The sequence below is a fragment of the Cucumis sativus genome, chromosome 6 (assembly GCF_000004075.3).
Source record: "Cucumis sativus cultivar 9930 chromosome 6, Cucumber_9930_V3, whole genome shotgun sequence".
NCBI lineage: Eukaryota > Viridiplantae > Streptophyta > Magnoliopsida > Cucurbitales > Cucurbitaceae > Cucumis > Cucumis sativus.
Genome location: NC_026660.2, coordinates 14,822,477 through 14,841,350, shown reverse-complemented (window position 1 = coordinate 14,841,350; position 18,874 = coordinate 14,822,477). Strand labels below are relative to the sequence as shown.

General features: G+C 32.2%; 1 protein-coding gene across 5 annotated transcripts; it reads left to right on the top strand.

Moving 5' to 3' along the window:
* The first annotated feature begins 1,863 nt into the window (after nucleotides 1-1,863).
* On the top strand, nucleotides 1,864-12,384 carry LOC101221790. 5 transcript variants are annotated; one of them, XM_011658925.2, is made up of 14 exons: nucleotides 1,864-2,031; nucleotides 3,019-3,117; nucleotides 3,943-4,070; nucleotides 4,958-5,111; nucleotides 5,217-5,326; nucleotides 5,629-5,712; nucleotides 5,818-5,866; nucleotides 5,981-6,072; nucleotides 7,356-7,491; nucleotides 7,928-8,007; nucleotides 8,100-9,778; nucleotides 10,244-10,369; nucleotides 10,456-11,205; nucleotides 11,586-12,384. In XM_011658925.2, exons 2-13 carry the CDS (start codon nucleotides 3,025-3,027, stop codon nucleotides 11,019-11,021), a joined length of 3,297 nt encoding a protein of 1,098 aa, XP_011657227.1. In that variant the 5' UTR covers nucleotides 1,864-2,031; nucleotides 3,019-3,024; the 3' UTR covers nucleotides 11,022-11,205; nucleotides 11,586-12,384. The 5 variants fall into 5 exon arrangements, with proteins under 5 accessions (XP_011657227.1, XP_031742517.1, XP_031742516.1 ...); XM_031886657.1 differs by lacking the exon at nucleotides 1,864-2,031 and adding an exon at nucleotides 2,080-2,755 and having other exon boundaries at nucleotides 7,362-7,491; XM_031886656.1 differs by lacking the exon at nucleotides 1,864-2,031 and adding an exon at nucleotides 2,080-2,755.
* Nucleotides 12,385-18,874: the final 6,490 nt, after the last annotated feature.

The following is an 18,874-nucleotide window of genomic DNA, read 5'->3' as shown; positions in this document are numbered from 1 at the left end:
TTATTTGATATATTGTAAATAAACAAAAATCACACTATTAATACGAAACAACATTTTTAATAATAAGATAATAAGAAAGAGAGAGACGAACAACGAGAACATGACAAGTAGTGAGGGAGAGAGAGAAAAACAAGATAAATACTACATATTAAGAATATGTTGCCGTGTTCTCCTTGTTTTTGCTGTAAGTTTAACTGCATTGCATTTTGATGTGTAAAAATACGTAGTTTAAATGCCACGTTCTCTTATATGAAAACAAGAAAAATACGTAAGAGGATGAAATGAAAGAGAATATTTCTCTGTAAACAAACGGTAAAAACATTTTTTATAATAAAAATACTATTCAACTATTGTAAGTTTAAATGTATTTTGCAACGAGTGATAACAAATTTTATTCACACCGACAATAAAATATACAATAAGAGTTTAGTTCAACTAATATCAATATTTATCTAGAACAAATAAATTCTACGTACAAATATAAAATAAATGACTATTTTTAAATATAACAGAATTCACCGTGGTTCATGTTGTTATAGGATAATGTTATAGGTTATAGATAACTTTGATAAAAGTTTTAAAATATAAAATAATTTATTTAAAATAAAGCTTATTGTATATTATCCAATAAAGCAAGTAATAAAATAGCTTATATTTAAATACTACTTCAATAAATTGTTATTGTTGTTATTGTTTTCTGTGTTTATTGTAATTCGTCTTCAAAATTGTAATATAATTTATATTTATTCCGGGCCCATTTATTTATTAATTTTTATACAAACAACTTATATTTATTGGTTACAACAAACATATATCATTTTGGTATTGAATATACACAATAAATAATTATTTGAGAGGATTATATATAAAAGAATAATAATAATTCGAGACTAATACAAACGATGGAAATCACTAAAATCAAATCTGACTAAGACGATTTTTTATTTATTTATAACCCTATTGAATATTAAATTAATTTTAAATGTTAAATGAGTTTTCTAATTTTGAAATTATAAAATTTTTACCAACCACAATTTGTCATGCTTTTTATAAATCAATAAAATAATTTCAAATATTTAAATTTGAGACTAGTGAAAAGTTGAATTTGTTTTCGTGACAAAATTAATTATTTTGGTTCAATTAAATATTATTACATTTAGTAAGACATATATTAATATGATTGGGCCTAGAAGGCCGGTCCATAGACCAAACTCTTTAGATACACTTTCAAATAGATGAGTTTTCTTTATTTGTTAAAGTCAGAGAAATTTCTTACTATGCTAATAAGACTTTGTAATGCCCATATAATTGAACGGCACGCCGTTGTATTTAAGAGACTGCTATATTTGAAAACAACACTTACAGAATTTACAAAAATATTTAAAGTCCAGAAGAGCGTTTCAAATACATTATTTATTCATTTGAATAAAATTTAAATATTTAACATCTATTTAAAATAAACTATTTTCAAATATAATTAAAAAATCTAAAATATTTAAATTGTCCACATCTATGAAAATGGTAACAAAATTAAGGTGATACTATTCTATATTTATAAACATTTGTGGACTTATGTAATTTAAAAGAATTTTCTATTAAATAAACTTTTAAAAGAAATTTTTATAAAAATAAAAGGAATTTATTTTTGGAAAAACATTTTTCTTGTCTAAGTCGTCATCCATTTTAATTCAAATTTGAAAAACAAAATGTCCAAAAAGAAAGAAAGGACAAAAGCAATGGCTGAATGACCGGAAAAAGTAAAGGGAGCGGTGGTGCCGGTGGAGGAGAGGTATTTTTGTAATTAGAAGAAGGTTGGAGGGCATTGTTAGAAAATAAATAATATTAATTTGACAGCGACGCAGAGTGAAGACAGCGGCCAAAAAAGCCATCCAAACCCAAGAGGCTTCTCTCTCCTTAAAGGGTCCTCTTATTGTTCTTCTCTCTTTGTTCGCGTCTTCGTTATCGTGCGCTTTTCGGACAATCTCAACCTCACAGATTCATTGCCTTGCCTATTGTCGATTTCTCTCAACTGTATGACCGCCATCTCTAATCTGAAGCCATAATTCTGCAATCTGATCTTTTTCTTCTGTTTAATCTTTACTTTTCTGTTTCAATCTCCGAGATCCCTAATTTTATTCATCCTTTCATTCTCGAAATTGCAACAATTTTTTTTTTTGTTTGTTTTTTCATCTGATTTTCCGCGATTTTTATTATTTGATTCTCTTCAATATGTATATACGCTTTGATTCTCGATTTGTTGCATGTCAATGAATTTTACCAGGTCTTCGATTCGTTTATTTTTTGTGCTCTTCGCGATTACCTGCTGAGTTCTGGATATTTTCCGTTTCTGTTCATTTTTATTTTGATAATATTTCGATCTAGAATTCTGGTGTGTATGGTTTGTCTGTATTCTTTGTTGAAAATGGTGTTTTAGCTGCAGGATAGTCTATTTCCATCAGGTTTCATCCATGTATTGTTCTGGTGCGGTCAATGGACGGGTTTGGGGGTTTATTTTATCTGTTTATAGTTATTCATCGGGTTTATTGATGAAAGTATTGGCATTAGATTTGCGGTGCGGCCATGAGTATTGTGTAGGATTATGATTGCATGTCTAATTTAATGAACCAGCAAGCTCTGGTATTGGTTTCGTCATGTTATTTTTTGGTCACTTGTTCTTATGGTTTAGGAGAAGGGGATACTGAAGAGAAGGGGGAGTTGGATGTCTGGGTTATGATTTTCTTGTTCCTGTTACATGGTAATTATTGCAAACTGAACCTAGTCTTACAAATAATATAATGAGGAATAAAGAGCACCTTTTCACTTTAATAACCGACTGTTAGATTGAAAAATAGTTGGAAGCTATGTATTGTGGCATTGTGCAGAATTCGAAATCAGAAATAGTTAGATAACTGCTTTCTCCCTAGTTTCTATATGATCCGAATAGGATTTTGTTCCATTCTCTGGTACCCTTTCTGCCTTTTCTTTTTATAATTATATTTGCTTTGTTTTCTTTCATAGACAACCATGAGTGACGGAGGAGAAAAAACTTGCCCACTTTGCGCTGAAGAGATGGATCCAACCGATCAGCAATTGAAACCATGCAAATGTGGATATGAGGTCTAATAAATACCATTAGTATAAACCAATAATTTGTTCTTATATTTATATGCTCTAAAGGAAATAGCTATATTTGGGATTTGATGAAAACTTTAAAGTATTATGGAGCCAAGTGTTGTGAATTAGTTTAAGAGCTAGTATTTGACATTAGCACCTATATTTTCCTTTTTGTCTTCTTTTTTATGTCTGAAGTCAGGCGTGAAATTTTGTTTCCCAACTTTAACTTCATGGGTTGGTGATACTGGTAGCTTTCTCATGAAAATGAAAAGGCAAAAGAAATAAAACTATGATAGATTTTGGAAAATAATGATTTAATTATTTGTTTGGGGAGCATATTCCTACTTTTTTGTGGCTTCTGGATTTTATGAGTTGATTTAGTTTTAATCTGACTTTTGTCAATGTTTCTTGATGTTTTAAAAGGGCTTTCACATTTATGTAGAGCTGCTATCAGTAAACAATCTTATGGGGAAGTGTGGACATCTTTTCTGATTCTTTTTTAACCGAAAACTTGTGTTTCCTACATTAGACGTTGAGTGAGATCCTTCATTGTTCAAGAATTAGGAACTCTGATATTATATTTTAGTTTTTGGAAATTATATACACCAATGGAATTTGTTTCTTATAAAAAGAATATATTATTAAATACAACATCTTTCTTTAACTAATCCAAGAAATAAAAGAATATATTCATTTTTTGCAAGTTTCCCGTATCTTACAGAAGCTTTCACCAGTTAATTATGTAGCTAACTGTGGATATACTGCAATCCTTTCAATTTAAGAGTAGAACTGAATCTGAAATTGTTTCTACACCACTGGCATTGGCAGATATGTGTTTGGTGCTGGCATCATATTATGGAAATGGCTGCGAAGGATGACACTGAGGGTCGATGTCCTGCATGTCGTGCTATATATGACAAGGAAAAAATTGTAGGCATGGCATCAAGCTGTGGGAGGTCAGTTTTTCTGTAGTTTATTTTTTTTTATCTATATTCTTTTATTAACTTGGGGCTTCTTACAAAGCCTATGCTTTGGGAGATTTCTTATCTATTTTACCCTTTTCTTTATGGTCCTTGATTATCGATGAAGTTTTCTATTCCTATCAGTAAAATCTAAAATTGCAACAAATTAGCATTGAATTGTCTCAGAAGTGTTTGGCAGTCTTGTAATTGTTCTCTTATTATTAACACTATGGATTTTTTTCCCGGTAAGGTCTGACATATTATTTTTTGGGATTAGTTTTATGTTTTGCTTAATATTTGTGTAATTTTTTTCTCTTTCAAAGATGAGTGTTAGAATGTTAAGTTCCAAAAACCATGGATTGACCTAGTGATTTATAGGGGCATGACCTTGATAAAGAACTAAGAGGTCATAGATTCAATCTTTGGTGGCCACCTACCTAGGATTAAATATCCTATGCGTTTCCTTGGCACCTAAATGTTGCATTGTTAGGTAGGTTATCCAGTGAGATTAGTTGAGGTGTGCATAAGCTGGCTTAGAACTCATTATGTATACATATACACACTCGATATGTATGCACAAAAGCGCACACACTCGTTATGCACGCACACGTGCGCGCTCGTTATGCACGCTCACACACCCACATGTTATGCACGCACGCTTGTTATGAACACGCACACACACATATGTACACACCCACACCCACATCCACACCCACACACATTTATACAAGAGAATGTCAAGCCCACAAGTGATGTGGTAGTCTGATATGTGTTTAGACTGAACACAAATATTTTTCGTTACATTGTTGTTGCTAACTTAGTGACAATTCTTCCATTTGCAATGGTTAGATAGATTTTTCATTGATAATTATTCCTTGCAGACTGGCTGCTGAAATCAGCGTGGAAAAAAAGGTGAAGTCACAAAAAGCGAAAGCCAAATCATCTGAAGGACGAAAGCAGCTTAGCAGTGTACGCGTGATTCAACGGAATCTTGTATATATTGTTGGGCTGCCTCTTAATCTGGCAGATGAAGATGTATATTCTGCTTCTTTGTTCCGAGAACTATTGTTTCTTAAATAGATATGTTTACTTTTGGTTCTGATGGGAGTAATGGATGCCCTCTTATCATCCCTTGTGCAGCTTCTTCAGCGTAGAGAATATTTTGGTCAGTATGGAAAAGTTCTAAAAGTGTCTATGTCCCGTACAGCAACTGGAGTCATTCAACAATTTCCAAATAACACGTGTAGTGTGTAAGTCCAAATGTTGCTATGGCAATGCCTCTAAACTTAATTTTTTCCCTTAAAACAAGCTGTTCTATTATTTACGTAGGGTATTTAACTTTCTTATGTGGTTAGTTCCCTCTTTGGAACATTTTCTTCATATCTATACAAAGGCTGGATAGTTTAGTTTGAACTGGAGCACTAACATAATTCTTATTCTGTGCTCTACTTAGATAGGTATTTCACATGTTCATTAAAAAATATTTATTTACGCGTTATGTCTTCATTTAAATGAAAATGAAATTTATTTTCTTGTAACTATTTTGGGTTAGATATATTACATACTCAAGAGAGGAGGAAGCTGTTCGATGTATCCAAAATGTACATCAGTTTGTCTTGGAGGGCAAACCATTAAGGTTGGTGCATATGTGGGTCGTAAATTCTAGAGTAAATTTTGAATATTCTAAGTAATGGATTTGTGAAAGTTTGTAAGTTGCTTTCTCTGTGTGCGTCAATATTAGGGCATGCTTTGGAACGACAAAGTATTGTCATGCATGGTTGAGGAATGTGGTATGCTTTTCTTAATCTGTTTCCCTTGTTTTTGACTTTTGTAGTTTTACCAATTGAAAATTTCATAACTTTTATATCTGCTTTGAATCATAACGTTATCAACTAATGTTTCAGCCTTGCACCAACCCTGATTGTTTGTATTTACATGAGGTTGGTTCTCAAGAAGATAGTTTCACAAAAGATGAAATCATTTCTGCATACACAAGGTGTGATAATCATTTTGTATTTAGAATTGCTATTGTGCTTTTGGTGCTGGATTTCTCAAAAGTTTTTTTTTTTTTGTATTTTTGGTTTTTTTTTTGAGATAAGATTTATTGCTCGAATATTTATATATCTTGCTATTAAAAAGCTGGACCCTATGAGGTATCCTGGAGGCTGTGAAAAGAGAAATGATATTTGACTACATTGTTGTGTGGAATGACATAACAATGGTTTGTTCTAAATTTGTTTCGTAGCTTTGTACTTCTTTCTACATGTAGAGTGCACTAATTCAGTTGTAGAGTACAATATTTCTACTTAGATTTTGGAAACAAATGAAGTCGTCAATCAAGCCCGAAGATATGGGCTATGGATTCAATGCATGTCCCTATATCTGCCTCTGCCCTACCACAACCTAGTTTGGACAATGAATGTGATAATCCTTATATTCACCTATAATTATTTCCCATGATTGTCTCATTATGTGTAACTGACTCAAGCGATGAGTGTGGTTGCAATGGTAATTTATCTAACAATGAGAAATTAATGAGTTGAATAACTTCATTTTTGTAGTTCTACGACTTGGTAACTTCACTAACTTGTTTTATGTTTGTATGCATTTAGTAAGTGGAGTAATAGGTTTTAAAAGACCAAATAAACTAACATAATTCATCATCGCATTAGTTCCTCATGCATCTTCTTACTTTTCCGAGATTTATCAACTACTATTACTGTAATATTTTTATAGTATGAAGGACTATGAAGAAGGAATCAAGAAGCACGACTTTAGAAGGAAGCCCATAATTTAGAGACGTTACATTCTTGTACTAATAATCACATAATCCAAGTCAGCCAACAGCTAGCTGATACTTCGTTTTCAAAAAGGAAATCGGTTCTTCTGTTGCCTTCTACAAAAGAATATTCGATGACATCCTTGGGGAAGTCCAAAAAACATCAAAGCCCTAAAAACATTTTAACCCACAGATTTTCGGAAGTTGCGAACAAGAGGAATGATATATGATACGCTTCAGTGTTACGGACACACTAATTGGATGAATGATCAATCTCTTCTTATCCAAAATCTAAAGAGCACTTGATTCTAATCAAATACACTTAAAAAGGGGACAAAAACCATTGCATGATTAAATAAGTTAGTATTACAATGAATGTTTTTGTTGATACTGTTACGAGTGCTTATTGTTTTGTTTGGATGACTTTCTTGCTACTTGCCTGGATGGAGACTTCGTGTTCTTGGTTGGATGATTAATTAACTTACATAGTTGTATTAAAGGAGTAGAGTGCAACAAATTACCGGTGCTTCCAACAATCTGCAACGGCGTTCAGGGAGTGTGTTGCCGCCACCAATGGATGATTACTGCAGTATCAATTCTTCAAATGGAAAACCCATTGTTAAGAACACTCCAAGTGTAAGACTTCCTAAACTCCTATGGCTAAAAGAAATTTGGTGTTTCTCTCATGTGTGATGTGTAGAAATAACTTGTTTTGTTATTTAGATAGCAGTTTATGTGAACCAAAAGTGTTTGATGATTTATGTTTTGTGTTAACCATCGTAACACCTCTTAAGCACATGGGAGGAATAGTGGAACTTGTTAGATCTTTTCAATCTAGGGAACATTCTTGGATGACAATCTATATGGCATATTATTGTGGCAAGAGGAATATAGTAATCTTGATTATTCTTTAGAGATAATGTTTTAAATTATGTTTAGTGCCTATTATGTTTTTTCCGTACACTTCTCTTCTTATTAATAGAAAGTGATTTGCTGGTGATATCTATTGGAAATTCTACTCTATCCATTAGAGTTGAAGGTTTCTATGCTTATGTGCTATTTTGTTAAGCAGAATCCTAGTAGTACTGTTAGAGGTTCTCCGCCAAATGGAAGCTCAGATAAGACAATTGCTCTCCCTGCAGCTGCCTCATGGTACATGGATGTTTATGTTTGCACACTTTGTTTAAGTGGGTCATTGAACACTTTGTTATTTTTTATTTATTATTATTTTAATTTCATGGCAGGGGAACTCGAGGTTCGAATATTCAAGGTCCAGTTACAAGTTTACCAAGTCCAAATGGGCCTCCCAAAAAGCCCGATGCTGCTAATAGCATATTATCATTTCCCCCTGCAGTTGCAGGTATTTCTTCTGCTCCTACAGTACATAGTGAAGCAGGAAAAAGACTTGCACTTAATGAGAATTACATTTCTAATAATACCAAAGGTCAACAAGAATCCTTAAAATCTTTGAAACCTCCTGTTAGCATGGATTGTCAATCTTTTTCAACAGACAGACATGATTCACCAGAGGAGCTACCCACTTCTGTATCTTTGAGTTGTTCTGTGGTTGGTACTCCAGCCACAAAGGACAGTCAGAAAATAATGGCTTTATCACCGAGCATTTCTGCTTCTACTCTCCACATTGAGGATTCTTGCAGTTCTTGTCCTGAAGCAGGAGCTACTTGTGATGGGCTAATACAAAATATGAGCTCTGATATGTCTACAGCTAGTATCGATAGAGATGATATAGATGATCAATCTGATCTAAGGCCAAATGCTTTACTCTCTGATCATGATTTGATTAAAGCTTCCGGGGATCACAACTTACAAGAGCAATTTTCTGGGCAGTCTATAGCTGCTTCTTTAGATTCTACAGATGCTGCTTGGAAAGGCGATGATGTGGTTAATTGCATGCCTTTTTCAAGAGAAGAACGTGATTGGAGATCGGACTTCCAGAGAGAGGTAGTAAATGCTACTGAGTTGGAAGAGGATGTGATATCTTTTAATAGTCAGAGGCTCAAGGATCCAGAGATTATGAGCCCTTCAACTCGGCTGCCTGGCTGGGCATCTACATTTCATGCTCTGAATGGCTCTACCTCTCATCCATTGTGGCCAGATGCTGCCAATGGGGTGGCAACCAGTTTGGCTACTGATTTGTCATTTGTTGATAAACAATTTAATGATAATTCATCTCTAAACTCACCTAGCATCCCACCTGTATTTAGCAGTCAGCTTGAGAATGGAGTCAATACTTCTGGGCAGGCTTTGCATACTTTAAGACATATAGTGGGCAATGATCCTTCTAATATAAATGCAGATTCACTTTTTGTTGATAAGCAATTCAATGACAGTTCACATTTCCGCTCGTCTAACATTTCAACTGCTATCAATAGCAACATGGAGAGTGTGATTAGCTCTTCTGCTGCTACTGATATGCCCCATGGAAATTCATTTTTACTTCACAATGAAGGAAGTGGAAGGCACGTGGGCAGGTCATCTGGTGACATACTGAATGCCAATAGCAATGGTTTTGTAGATAATGGTGAAAATAGCATAATCTCAAATATATTGTCAATGGACTTCAATATGTGGGACAACACATTAACATCCCAGAATTTGGCTATGCTTTTGGGTGAAACTGACAAACAATCACCAAGTTCCAGGAAGGTGCAAAGCAACAATCAGTCCAGGTTTTCCTTTGCAAGGCAGGAAGATTCTAAAGGACAAGATTTTAGGATACAACCTTCTCTTGATATCATTGGACAAATGCAGAGAAATCAGTCTTTAAGACGTGATTTTTCAGAAAATGGAAATGTGCATTTGGACAAGTTTCATAATAGTGGTGGCTTCTATTCTAATAATTATGATGGATCAGTAAGTCATTCAAGCAATCAATCCCTTAATTCCTCAAATAAACTCTCTGGTGAGTAGTATTTCTTTATTTTTATAAATAATAAAATCAGTATTTTAGTTTATTTATCATTATTATTATTATTAAAAGTTATTCTTGCATCTGTTTTGAGTTTGAGATTTTCTTATTTAATCATTGTATATTTGTTAGATTGTTTTCAAATGGTTTTAATTTCCTATCACCTTTATATATCTTTTCCTTCATATATTTTTTCTTGCACGTTACGGGTAGTGTTGGTGGAAATATCCTTTTAGTGCCTTTTCTTGGGATTCAGAACAGCAGAATCAATTTCTCCTGTTCTTAATATTTTTTCTTTGAGCAGATCCTACAGTAAATTAGAATCTAACTTGTTTCTAAATTCATTCATTTATTTATGAAAGTTGAAGTAGTGTTCCTGAACTTATTCTTGATGTTTACTCTGAAGTTCCCTTCTAGAATCAGTTGTTTTACTTGTTTTGAATAGAAACCTTCTCACAGACTCTTTTACAGCAGTTTCGAGAGCTCAAATCTCAGCTCCACCTGGTTTTTCTGTTCCAAGCCGGGTGCCACCTCCCGGTTTCTCTTCTCATGACAGAGTAGATCATGTTTCTGATTCCCTCTCTGGTTCGTGTTTTTCTTTGCTTGTTAAAGTTATCTTAAGAAATTTTGTACCTTTGTTCCCTGTTTTGAATACTTACCTCTTTATTCAGGAAATCATCTGCTAGAAGCTTCTTCCTTATTGAGAAATTCATATCAGGCAAATCAAACTGGAAATAATATTAGCACTGGTGATATTGAGTTTATGGATCCTGCTATTTTGGCAGTTGGTAAAGGGAGGCGTCAGATAGGTCTTAACAATACTGGTCTAGACATTAGGACACCATTTTCTCCTTCATTAGGTACTTTTGATAATGAAGCAAGTCTTCAGTTACTGATGCAAAGATCTCTGAACCCCCAGCAGAGATACACCGATGTCGGTGATGGGTTTTCCCATCTTGGGGACTCCTATGGCATTTCTTCAAGACTTGTGGACCAATCACAGGTTAACAATCTGTCTAATTTTGCACAGATGTCTCTCCAACATTCTAGAAATGGGCTTATGTCACATGGCCACTGGGATGGTTGGAATGAGGTTCAAGGTGGAAACAATATTGGTGTGGCAGATATATTGAGAAATGATAGGCTTGGATATAACAAATATTATGCTGGGTATGAAGACTCGAAGTTTCGCATGCCCAGCTCAAGTGATCTATATAACAGAACCTTTGGAATGTGATATCTGGTGAATGAAATGATGTGAGCACCTAGATTGGTGGCAGCGTTTGAGCAAAGAAATAGGATTTACCTTGTGAGGTCTATGGACGTGTAGCCAAGATGTCGTGAGTGATTCATAACCCGGCCTTGATGGCAGCCTGATGAAGATTTGTGCCCCTGATGGAATCGGATCATGTTACCACCAGGTAAGGGTTGCAAGTATATTCTCCATTTGATTGCCATCACTCTAACGAACTTCGCACCATGAATATCTAAATCCAATAGTTTATATCTTTTATAATTTTCTTCCCCTTAACTCCCCACCCCCACCCCCCAAAATAAAAAAACATAAAGGGAGAGCCTTACGATGGTAGAGGACTGCTTGTTTTTTTTCTTTTGGGTTTGAAGAAATTGGGTTCTAGAACTATTTTTTTCTTTCTTTACTGTTTACTTTATGGCTTCAATGCCTCGTAGTCTTGAAAATGTATTGTTGATTGGAGCCAACCTTGCAATAATTCCTCTGTTCCTTGTGATTGGCTTCCTGCTGACTTCTGTTGTTCTAATTGCCCCATTTGTGTCTATGTAGGTGTGATATAAGCTCACGTGATTTTGTCGCGGCAAGTTGTATATTGGCAACACGATTATTTGACAGGAAGTTGTAAAATGTCTGTCAATCTGGTAGGGTGACCCTCCCTCCAGCTGTTGAATATTTTGTTCCTTGCTAACAGCGAAGAGTAAAAGAATCTACCTTTTTGGCTCTCGAAACCTTAAAAGTTGAGATTGGAGTTCCAGACTTCACACAGGCTATATGTGAATCAACAATTTGATATGTACTTTGATTTTTTTTCTTACAACTGTTTTACTTAGTCTCTTAGAATTATATAGATAAATAGTTCAAAGATCCAGCTGTTTGAGAACAGAGATTTGATGGAGTTCCTGCCCTCACGAGGTAATAACCCCATTCTTCCTTCGATTGATTACTATTTTGATTACGAGGAGGTTAAGATCTGGTTCATTGCAGTTAAGTAATTCTCGCCACATCCTGTGGCAGCGTAATCTGTGGAAAAAGCACATATCGCTTCTTGCCTTCATTAAGAATATTGCCCATTTAATTGGATGGATCAAATCCATTCTCTTCCTAGCTCCCTCCCCCAAGTAATTTCGAACACGCAAGCAAAGAGTATCAAAATTGCTGGTACAGTTCTCTCTGTGAAAGCATGGCATTGAATGAATTTACTTGTTTCGTAGTATGCTGGTCGATACTATGAATTTGTATTGTTTCAGAATTTCTATCTTACTTTTTCTCGAGAAACTGAACAAACTTCCCACTAGAGTTGGAATTTTGATTCAGCGGGAGCTTGAATTGCACAGTACGTTTGGGTCTTTTCATGTTGGTTGGAAGAAATGCCCTTTTGATCCTTGGCAGAAATCAAATAAGATTGGATCGGGTGATGCCATTGCGCAAGGCATTAGAATAATGCAATTACAGTCTTTTTAAAGCAACAGGTTTCAAATATCGAGCATAATTGTCTCAAAAAGGAAAAACATATAAAGCATAATTCTAGAATTTCAGTAAACTATTCACTTCAACAATTCATTTTAACCCTTGAGAGGACAAATGTATATCTAAGCAAATAGTATTGCTGTTTCTAGTCCAATAATTTACATCGAAAATGTTGCATTTAATTTATCTAGGTTTCGTTTTATTTATTCATATTCATTAACTAGGCCTATAAACTGCAACTAAGAATTCAATCAAAGATGTAAATAAGTATTGAAGATGAGAACAGGGGAAAGAAAAAATGATTTAGTTAGCAATTTTGAGATTTATCTTCATTCCAATGGATACTCGATTAAAAAATTTTGCTTTTGAACTAGCCACTCAATTTACACCTGACAGTGTTATAGTTGTTTTTTCCTATTTTAATGAAACTACCGTTGGATGAATATCAGAGTATCATGTATTGGAAATTAGGTTTGTGGGCTTTGGAAAAGTGGTAACTATAATAGGCCATTAATGACATCTGGAAAACAAGAGGAGCAGCCTCCTTGAACTTGGAAAGGAAACAACCTCTCAAATATTGTCGAGTTTCACAACAACTCCAGGTATTCTCAGACTTACAAAAATCCGATGTTCTGTAGCTCTTTAATTTTTCGATATTCATAATTTTCTTTATGTATTAGAAAAGTCTTTAAAATTTAGTTTAATTCACGTTCAGGTCTTCAAACTCAACAGACTTTTTCCTCTGAATTTTGTATTTTTGTAGTATATTTGGTCCCTACGCCAAAATTTCCAATTATTTCATGAGTAAAATGTAGATTCGTATTCAAATATAACCCAAATTCAATGATTAAAAATATATTTTGTTCATTAAAAAAAGGGAACCAAAAAGTTATATGAAAGGATGGTGACAATAGTATTTGCATAGGGCGTAATATTATTATTAGAAGCTAATGATAACTTGGCCCACAAAGACAATGTTGGTCTCCTTAAATGAGGTCATTGCCACTTGCCATTCACAAATCTAACCATATCCCTTTAACACTCAATCCAATCAAGGAGGTTGGATTTGGGGATTTCTGTGGCTACCAATTGCAATTTGCATTTTGCCCCTTCCCCTCCCCCTTTTCTTTATTTTATACTAAAATTTAAATCTCTTTTTAATTACAACTCTCACTCACCCCTCTTATCTTCATTTATTACAACATTGACAAGGATCGTTGGCCCCCACCACCATATATTTTACTTCTCCTCCTGCCCACTGGGGGTGTCTTCTTCTCCTCCACAAATTATATACATTTTAATATTAGGAAACCAACCAAAACTGTGAACACACTTCATAAAATATTTGTAAAGATATGCCTCTTTATTTCAATCAGAAAAGTTCAAATTACCATTAAAAAAAAAAAATAAAGAAAAAGAACGAAAAACCAGATAATAATTGACAAAAATTGAATTCTTAAAACACACAACTTCTACGGGTATGTAAGTTGGAGTTTTCAAATTTAACATTTGTACATATCTAATGGTTTACGTTTAAAAGTATAACTACAGGAAGAAGCATCTACGAAGTATTTTAGAAAAAAGATTTGCAATGAAGACCCCAGTTAGTGCTAAAAACCTAACGAGTCCAATAGCAAAACCGAACAAACGAAGTCGTAGTGGGACCCATTGATGGGCTAAAGGGAACAAAGGGCCAAACAAATCCAAATGGGCTTGGGCCCACCATGTGCTCCAAGGCCCACTTATAGTATCTATTGTGGTATAGCTGGCCTTCAAAAAAGAAAAAAAAAACTCATCATGTGCGAGAGAAAAAGAAAAGGTGAGTATTTGAATTCAACTTATTGTTAAAACCAAAAGGAGTAAAGTCTGAGGATTCAAAACCTTGTAGCCTTAATAGAGGAAAAAAATAAAATACAAAAAGCACTGAAACCTTAATAGTAGAAAAAGATATGATTAAAAAATGATGGATGCGTCTTCCACAATAAGCAATATGTTTTTGCTCAAATTTGAAATTGCATTTATTGGGGGAAATGGATAATCACAATAATGCAAAACCTAAACTAGATGGTCTCTCTCTCCACCCTACAAATTCTTTTTCTTTCTTTCTTTCTACTTTTCCACTTCGTCCTCTCCTTTTTATTTTTATTTTTTTTATTTGCATAACCACCTCCTCTTTTAGTATATATTTCTTTGTTAGATTATGGTACAGGATTCAAATATCATTTTTAGTCTTGGTTTCATCTCTTTCTTTCGATATGACAAAATACGAGATTGAAAAGATCTAAAGAAATAAAGGGTCCTTATATTAGTTAGTATCGGGACGCTTTGAATTCTCTTACCTCTAATTACAAAAGTTTTAATTATTTTATCCTCAAATGATCGAAAAAAGAAGATAAAATATTGTATTTATTATAAATAAGTAATATAACGTAGATGGTCATGTGCCATCTTCTTATTATTGTGGACATTTAGTGTTCACATTCTTAATCTATGTATCAATAACTATCCATTCTTAATGATCAAGTAATGCTACATCATACTCGTCGAATTATATTTATAGTTTCTGGATTTGTATGACACATATATTGATGATTTTTCAAATAATGCAAGAGATTGAAAGTGGGAGAAAAATTGAGATTTTCATTTTCTTAATTTCTTATTTATACATTATATTTTTTCGGTTTCTGTATTTCGGTTGCATCTCGTTTTTACAACATGTTATTAGCACGAACTCCAGTCATCTTCTTCGTCATAGGTAAGTTCTAACGATACATCAATTTTTTCCTACTCATTATTATTAATAAATTAAATATTTTTTTACCTGTTTGATATATCTTAAATTTCTATTATTTGACATTGATAGTAATAGTTATTTATCACAAAATATTATATATTTTAGTAAGACAGAACAATTTCAATAATATTTATTATTTGACATACTAAGTTTCTATAAAATAATGACGTTTCAATAACATTTAAATGTCATTATGAATATGATCATAAAAAATAATTATTCTATATTTCAAATATGCTTCTACGCTACAATAGCAATATGAACAGAAATATTTCGAAAAATATTATGAATTTATTTTGATTTCTTTCATGGGTAAAATGAGATGAGAAGTTTGAAGGTTTAGACTTGTCATTTTTTCAAGGGTTACTTGTACTATTTCATTAGTATATTTTAGGTAGTAATAGTTAATTTTGTATTATAATTGATTTAATTACTTGTGAACTAAAGTTTAATTTTAAATCAGTATTTCATTCCATTTAATTTAAAATATATTATACATATAAAACTATAATTTTGAACTATTATAATTAAGTTACCTTTTAAACTTTGGGAACTAAACTACTATAAATAAATATATACAATTGTATTCTTTCGTTCGCTTTTAATATCATGATATTATGTTTTTTTATTACCATTGTTTCCACCATTTTTCTTTTACTTATATATTTACTTTCAGCAAATTTTAAGAATAAAATAAAGTTTCTAAAGGGTATATTTTTTAAGTTTTTAATCTTCGTATCAAAATTTAAAAATATTTATGAACTAATATAAAATTTAACCCTATATATTAAATATTAAAAACTTTGTCAGCTACTATCTTAAACTTGTTTTCACCAACTAACTTTTAGTTCAATTAAAATTTAAAATATTTGAATCTCCAATTTTATTTGTAAAAAACAAATGTTATGGTGTAGTTTTCTTTCTTTCTTTTATTCTTTTTAATATAAGAACATAAGTTAATGCAATAACTAGTTTTTTATTAATTTGAATTTTGAAATTAAGGAGGGATTTGAAGAACTTAGAAGTCTAGGTTTACATACATACTAATGAGCAACATAGTTGAGATAAATAAACTCTCGTATGCATAAATTTATACATTTGATTGAGAATTTTAATAACAATATAATGGTAAATAATTTTGGTATTGGTTAAAAAAAATCAAATAATCACTCTTCAAAAGAGAGCAAAGAGAATGGAGCAGTCAAAAGAGTTTCTAGCATACTTAATTAGCTTCAAAATATCAAAATATCTTAAGCCACTTGATTATATAAAAACATGATTCTATAACATTTACTTGGTAATTATTAGTCTTTCCAATAATTAATTTAACTTCTTCACTACTATGATATCAACAAATCTAAGCAACTAAGTAATGTCTAAATATGTAAGCATATTTTACTTATCATGTGCATGCCTCCAAGGGTTTGGCCCTTACAAGCCACATTGCTAACTTGGTTCAAAACCTTCATATATCGACTTTTATGGTTGATAATATAGGTCGAACTCCACACTCAATCAATTAACTCACTTATGTTAAATTGATCATTTAAATTAATTCTAGTTACAAAACCCAATTTTTTACTTCTCCTATTTTAAATGAAATTGACAAAATGTTGTAATGTCTTAATAGGTAAGTAGTGAATATTATTCTACTAAAAAATTAAAAAAATAAAAATAAAAAGAAAAATGGATATCCCAACACCTAAGATTTCAATCTAAATATTCATAAATGGGGATACCTTAAGCTTTCATTGGATTCCAATTCTATCTAAAAGCTAAAATGGGGTTGGAAAGGGATATCCATATTCCTTCTTAAAGATTGGTAAAATCCCTATATGCCTCATTTTGTTTTGATATATAAATAAGTTTTACCACCTTTTTTTTTCTTTATCAATAATTTGTAGGATCATTGTTCGCCATCAAAATTAGATAAAATTGATTGAAAAAGATGTCATATATATATATAGACTTGAAATACTATCCTTTTTCCTATGGTAGATATTTATGTCACACCTTTTTCTTATCTATAAATTGGATTTTGTATCTTTTGATTAAGATGGAAAGTATGTACTGTAACGATCCTTTTCTTTTTGTTTGTTTTCTTTTTCATTCCTCTTTTACCAAAAGCTTTAAAGTTATCTTTCTTCAAAGTTAGGTTTGTCGATTAACTGAGAATATCAAAACTTTTAAAAAGATTTACCATCAATATCGATGGATTCTAAGTACATGATATAACTCAAGACATGGAACAACATCACGACTTTAAAATGATAAACATAGTGATAGCCAACCTAGTTCAATACCTATTTTTGAGATTAATTAGATTCAAATTTTTATACTTGATCATTTGTTGTACTAGAAAAAAATGGGAATGATATTATATTAAGCGCAATTGTATTGTCTACTACTTTTAGTGATGAGTAAAAAGGTATGTATTTATAAATTGTTATTATAGATTGGTTATAATAGTTTGTATGAGGTGTAGACAATTATTTTAGTTTGAGTTATAATAATATGTGTTTGGTGTAAAAACTATTTTAATTAGTTTGATAAGGAAATAACAAAACACTATAAGAAATTAAAAAAATAATAAATGTAAAGTAGTAAAAAACTGTAGCAAGTTCGAGAGATTTTGAAATAGTGTTTGTAGTATATGGATAGCAAAGGTGGTTATAATAGTCTTAAATAGTTTTTGGCCCAAACAACCTCCAAATGTATATCAAACATTTTTAGAGAATTGACAATGTAGAAAAGTCTATCCACGAGACCTTATTAGTGTCAATGATAGACTTTATAAAACTATAAATTTTTACCAAAGATCTGATCTAGCTCATTAATAAACTTTCAAAATTAGGTCTAAATTAAATTTAGCTATATTTGTTAATACTTTGGTGTGATTGTTATAACGTGAATGTTAAAAGGAACATTACAAGGAGTAGTATTCGCTTAAAAAATAACAATAGGACGTGGATGACTTCTCCATCTCCTTATATTTCCCCGTTTCATTATCCTCATGTGAATTTTCTCCTTAATTTTCGTTGGACTTCTCCCCCAAAAAAATTAATTCATGTTCATTTACTTTTTTAAAAAATGAAAAAAAATCTATTTAAACTTCTTATTTTGATGTAATATCAATATTTTTTTAATTATATTTTTGTTAGTATGAATAATGAGTATTTTTTGGCGCACAATACGAACGTCGAGATAAAAGTTCAAAATCCGCTGTCGCAACTCCCTCCATCTTCATCTCTTTCACAACTTCTTGGTTGGAGGTAATTCAAAGTTCAAAATCCAAAACATAAACTCCTTTGAATTTGTTCTTAATTTCCTTTTCTATCATTAACTTTCTTTTACTCTAAGTATCCGAACATTTCTTATTGATTTTTGTTTTTGTTATATTCAATAGTTTGGAATGTGTTGTAATCGCTCTTGATGTTCTAGGCAACCATGGTGAGTTTAGAAGGTAAAATATGATTTTATTTTTCTTGTTGTTTACTTATTGCTTAGTGTGTCTTCGTGGTTTGAATTTTTGCATATGTTTGTTTGCACACAACCACTGCAAAAGGGGAGGAAGTTG

What these genes read in the sequence shown, in the direction of transcription:
- LOC101221790 (XM_031886656.1), top strand. An exon ending in CCAAATAACACGTGTAGTGT is followed by an intron (nt 5,327 to 5,628) that starts GTAAGTCCAAAT and finishes ATTTTGGGTTAG; the next exon opens with ATATATTACATACTCAAGAG. An exon ending in TGTTTCTGATTCCCTCTCTG is followed by an intron (nt 10,370 to 10,455) that starts GTTCGTGTTTTT and finishes CTCTTTATTCAG; the next exon opens with GAAATCATCTGCTAGAAGCT.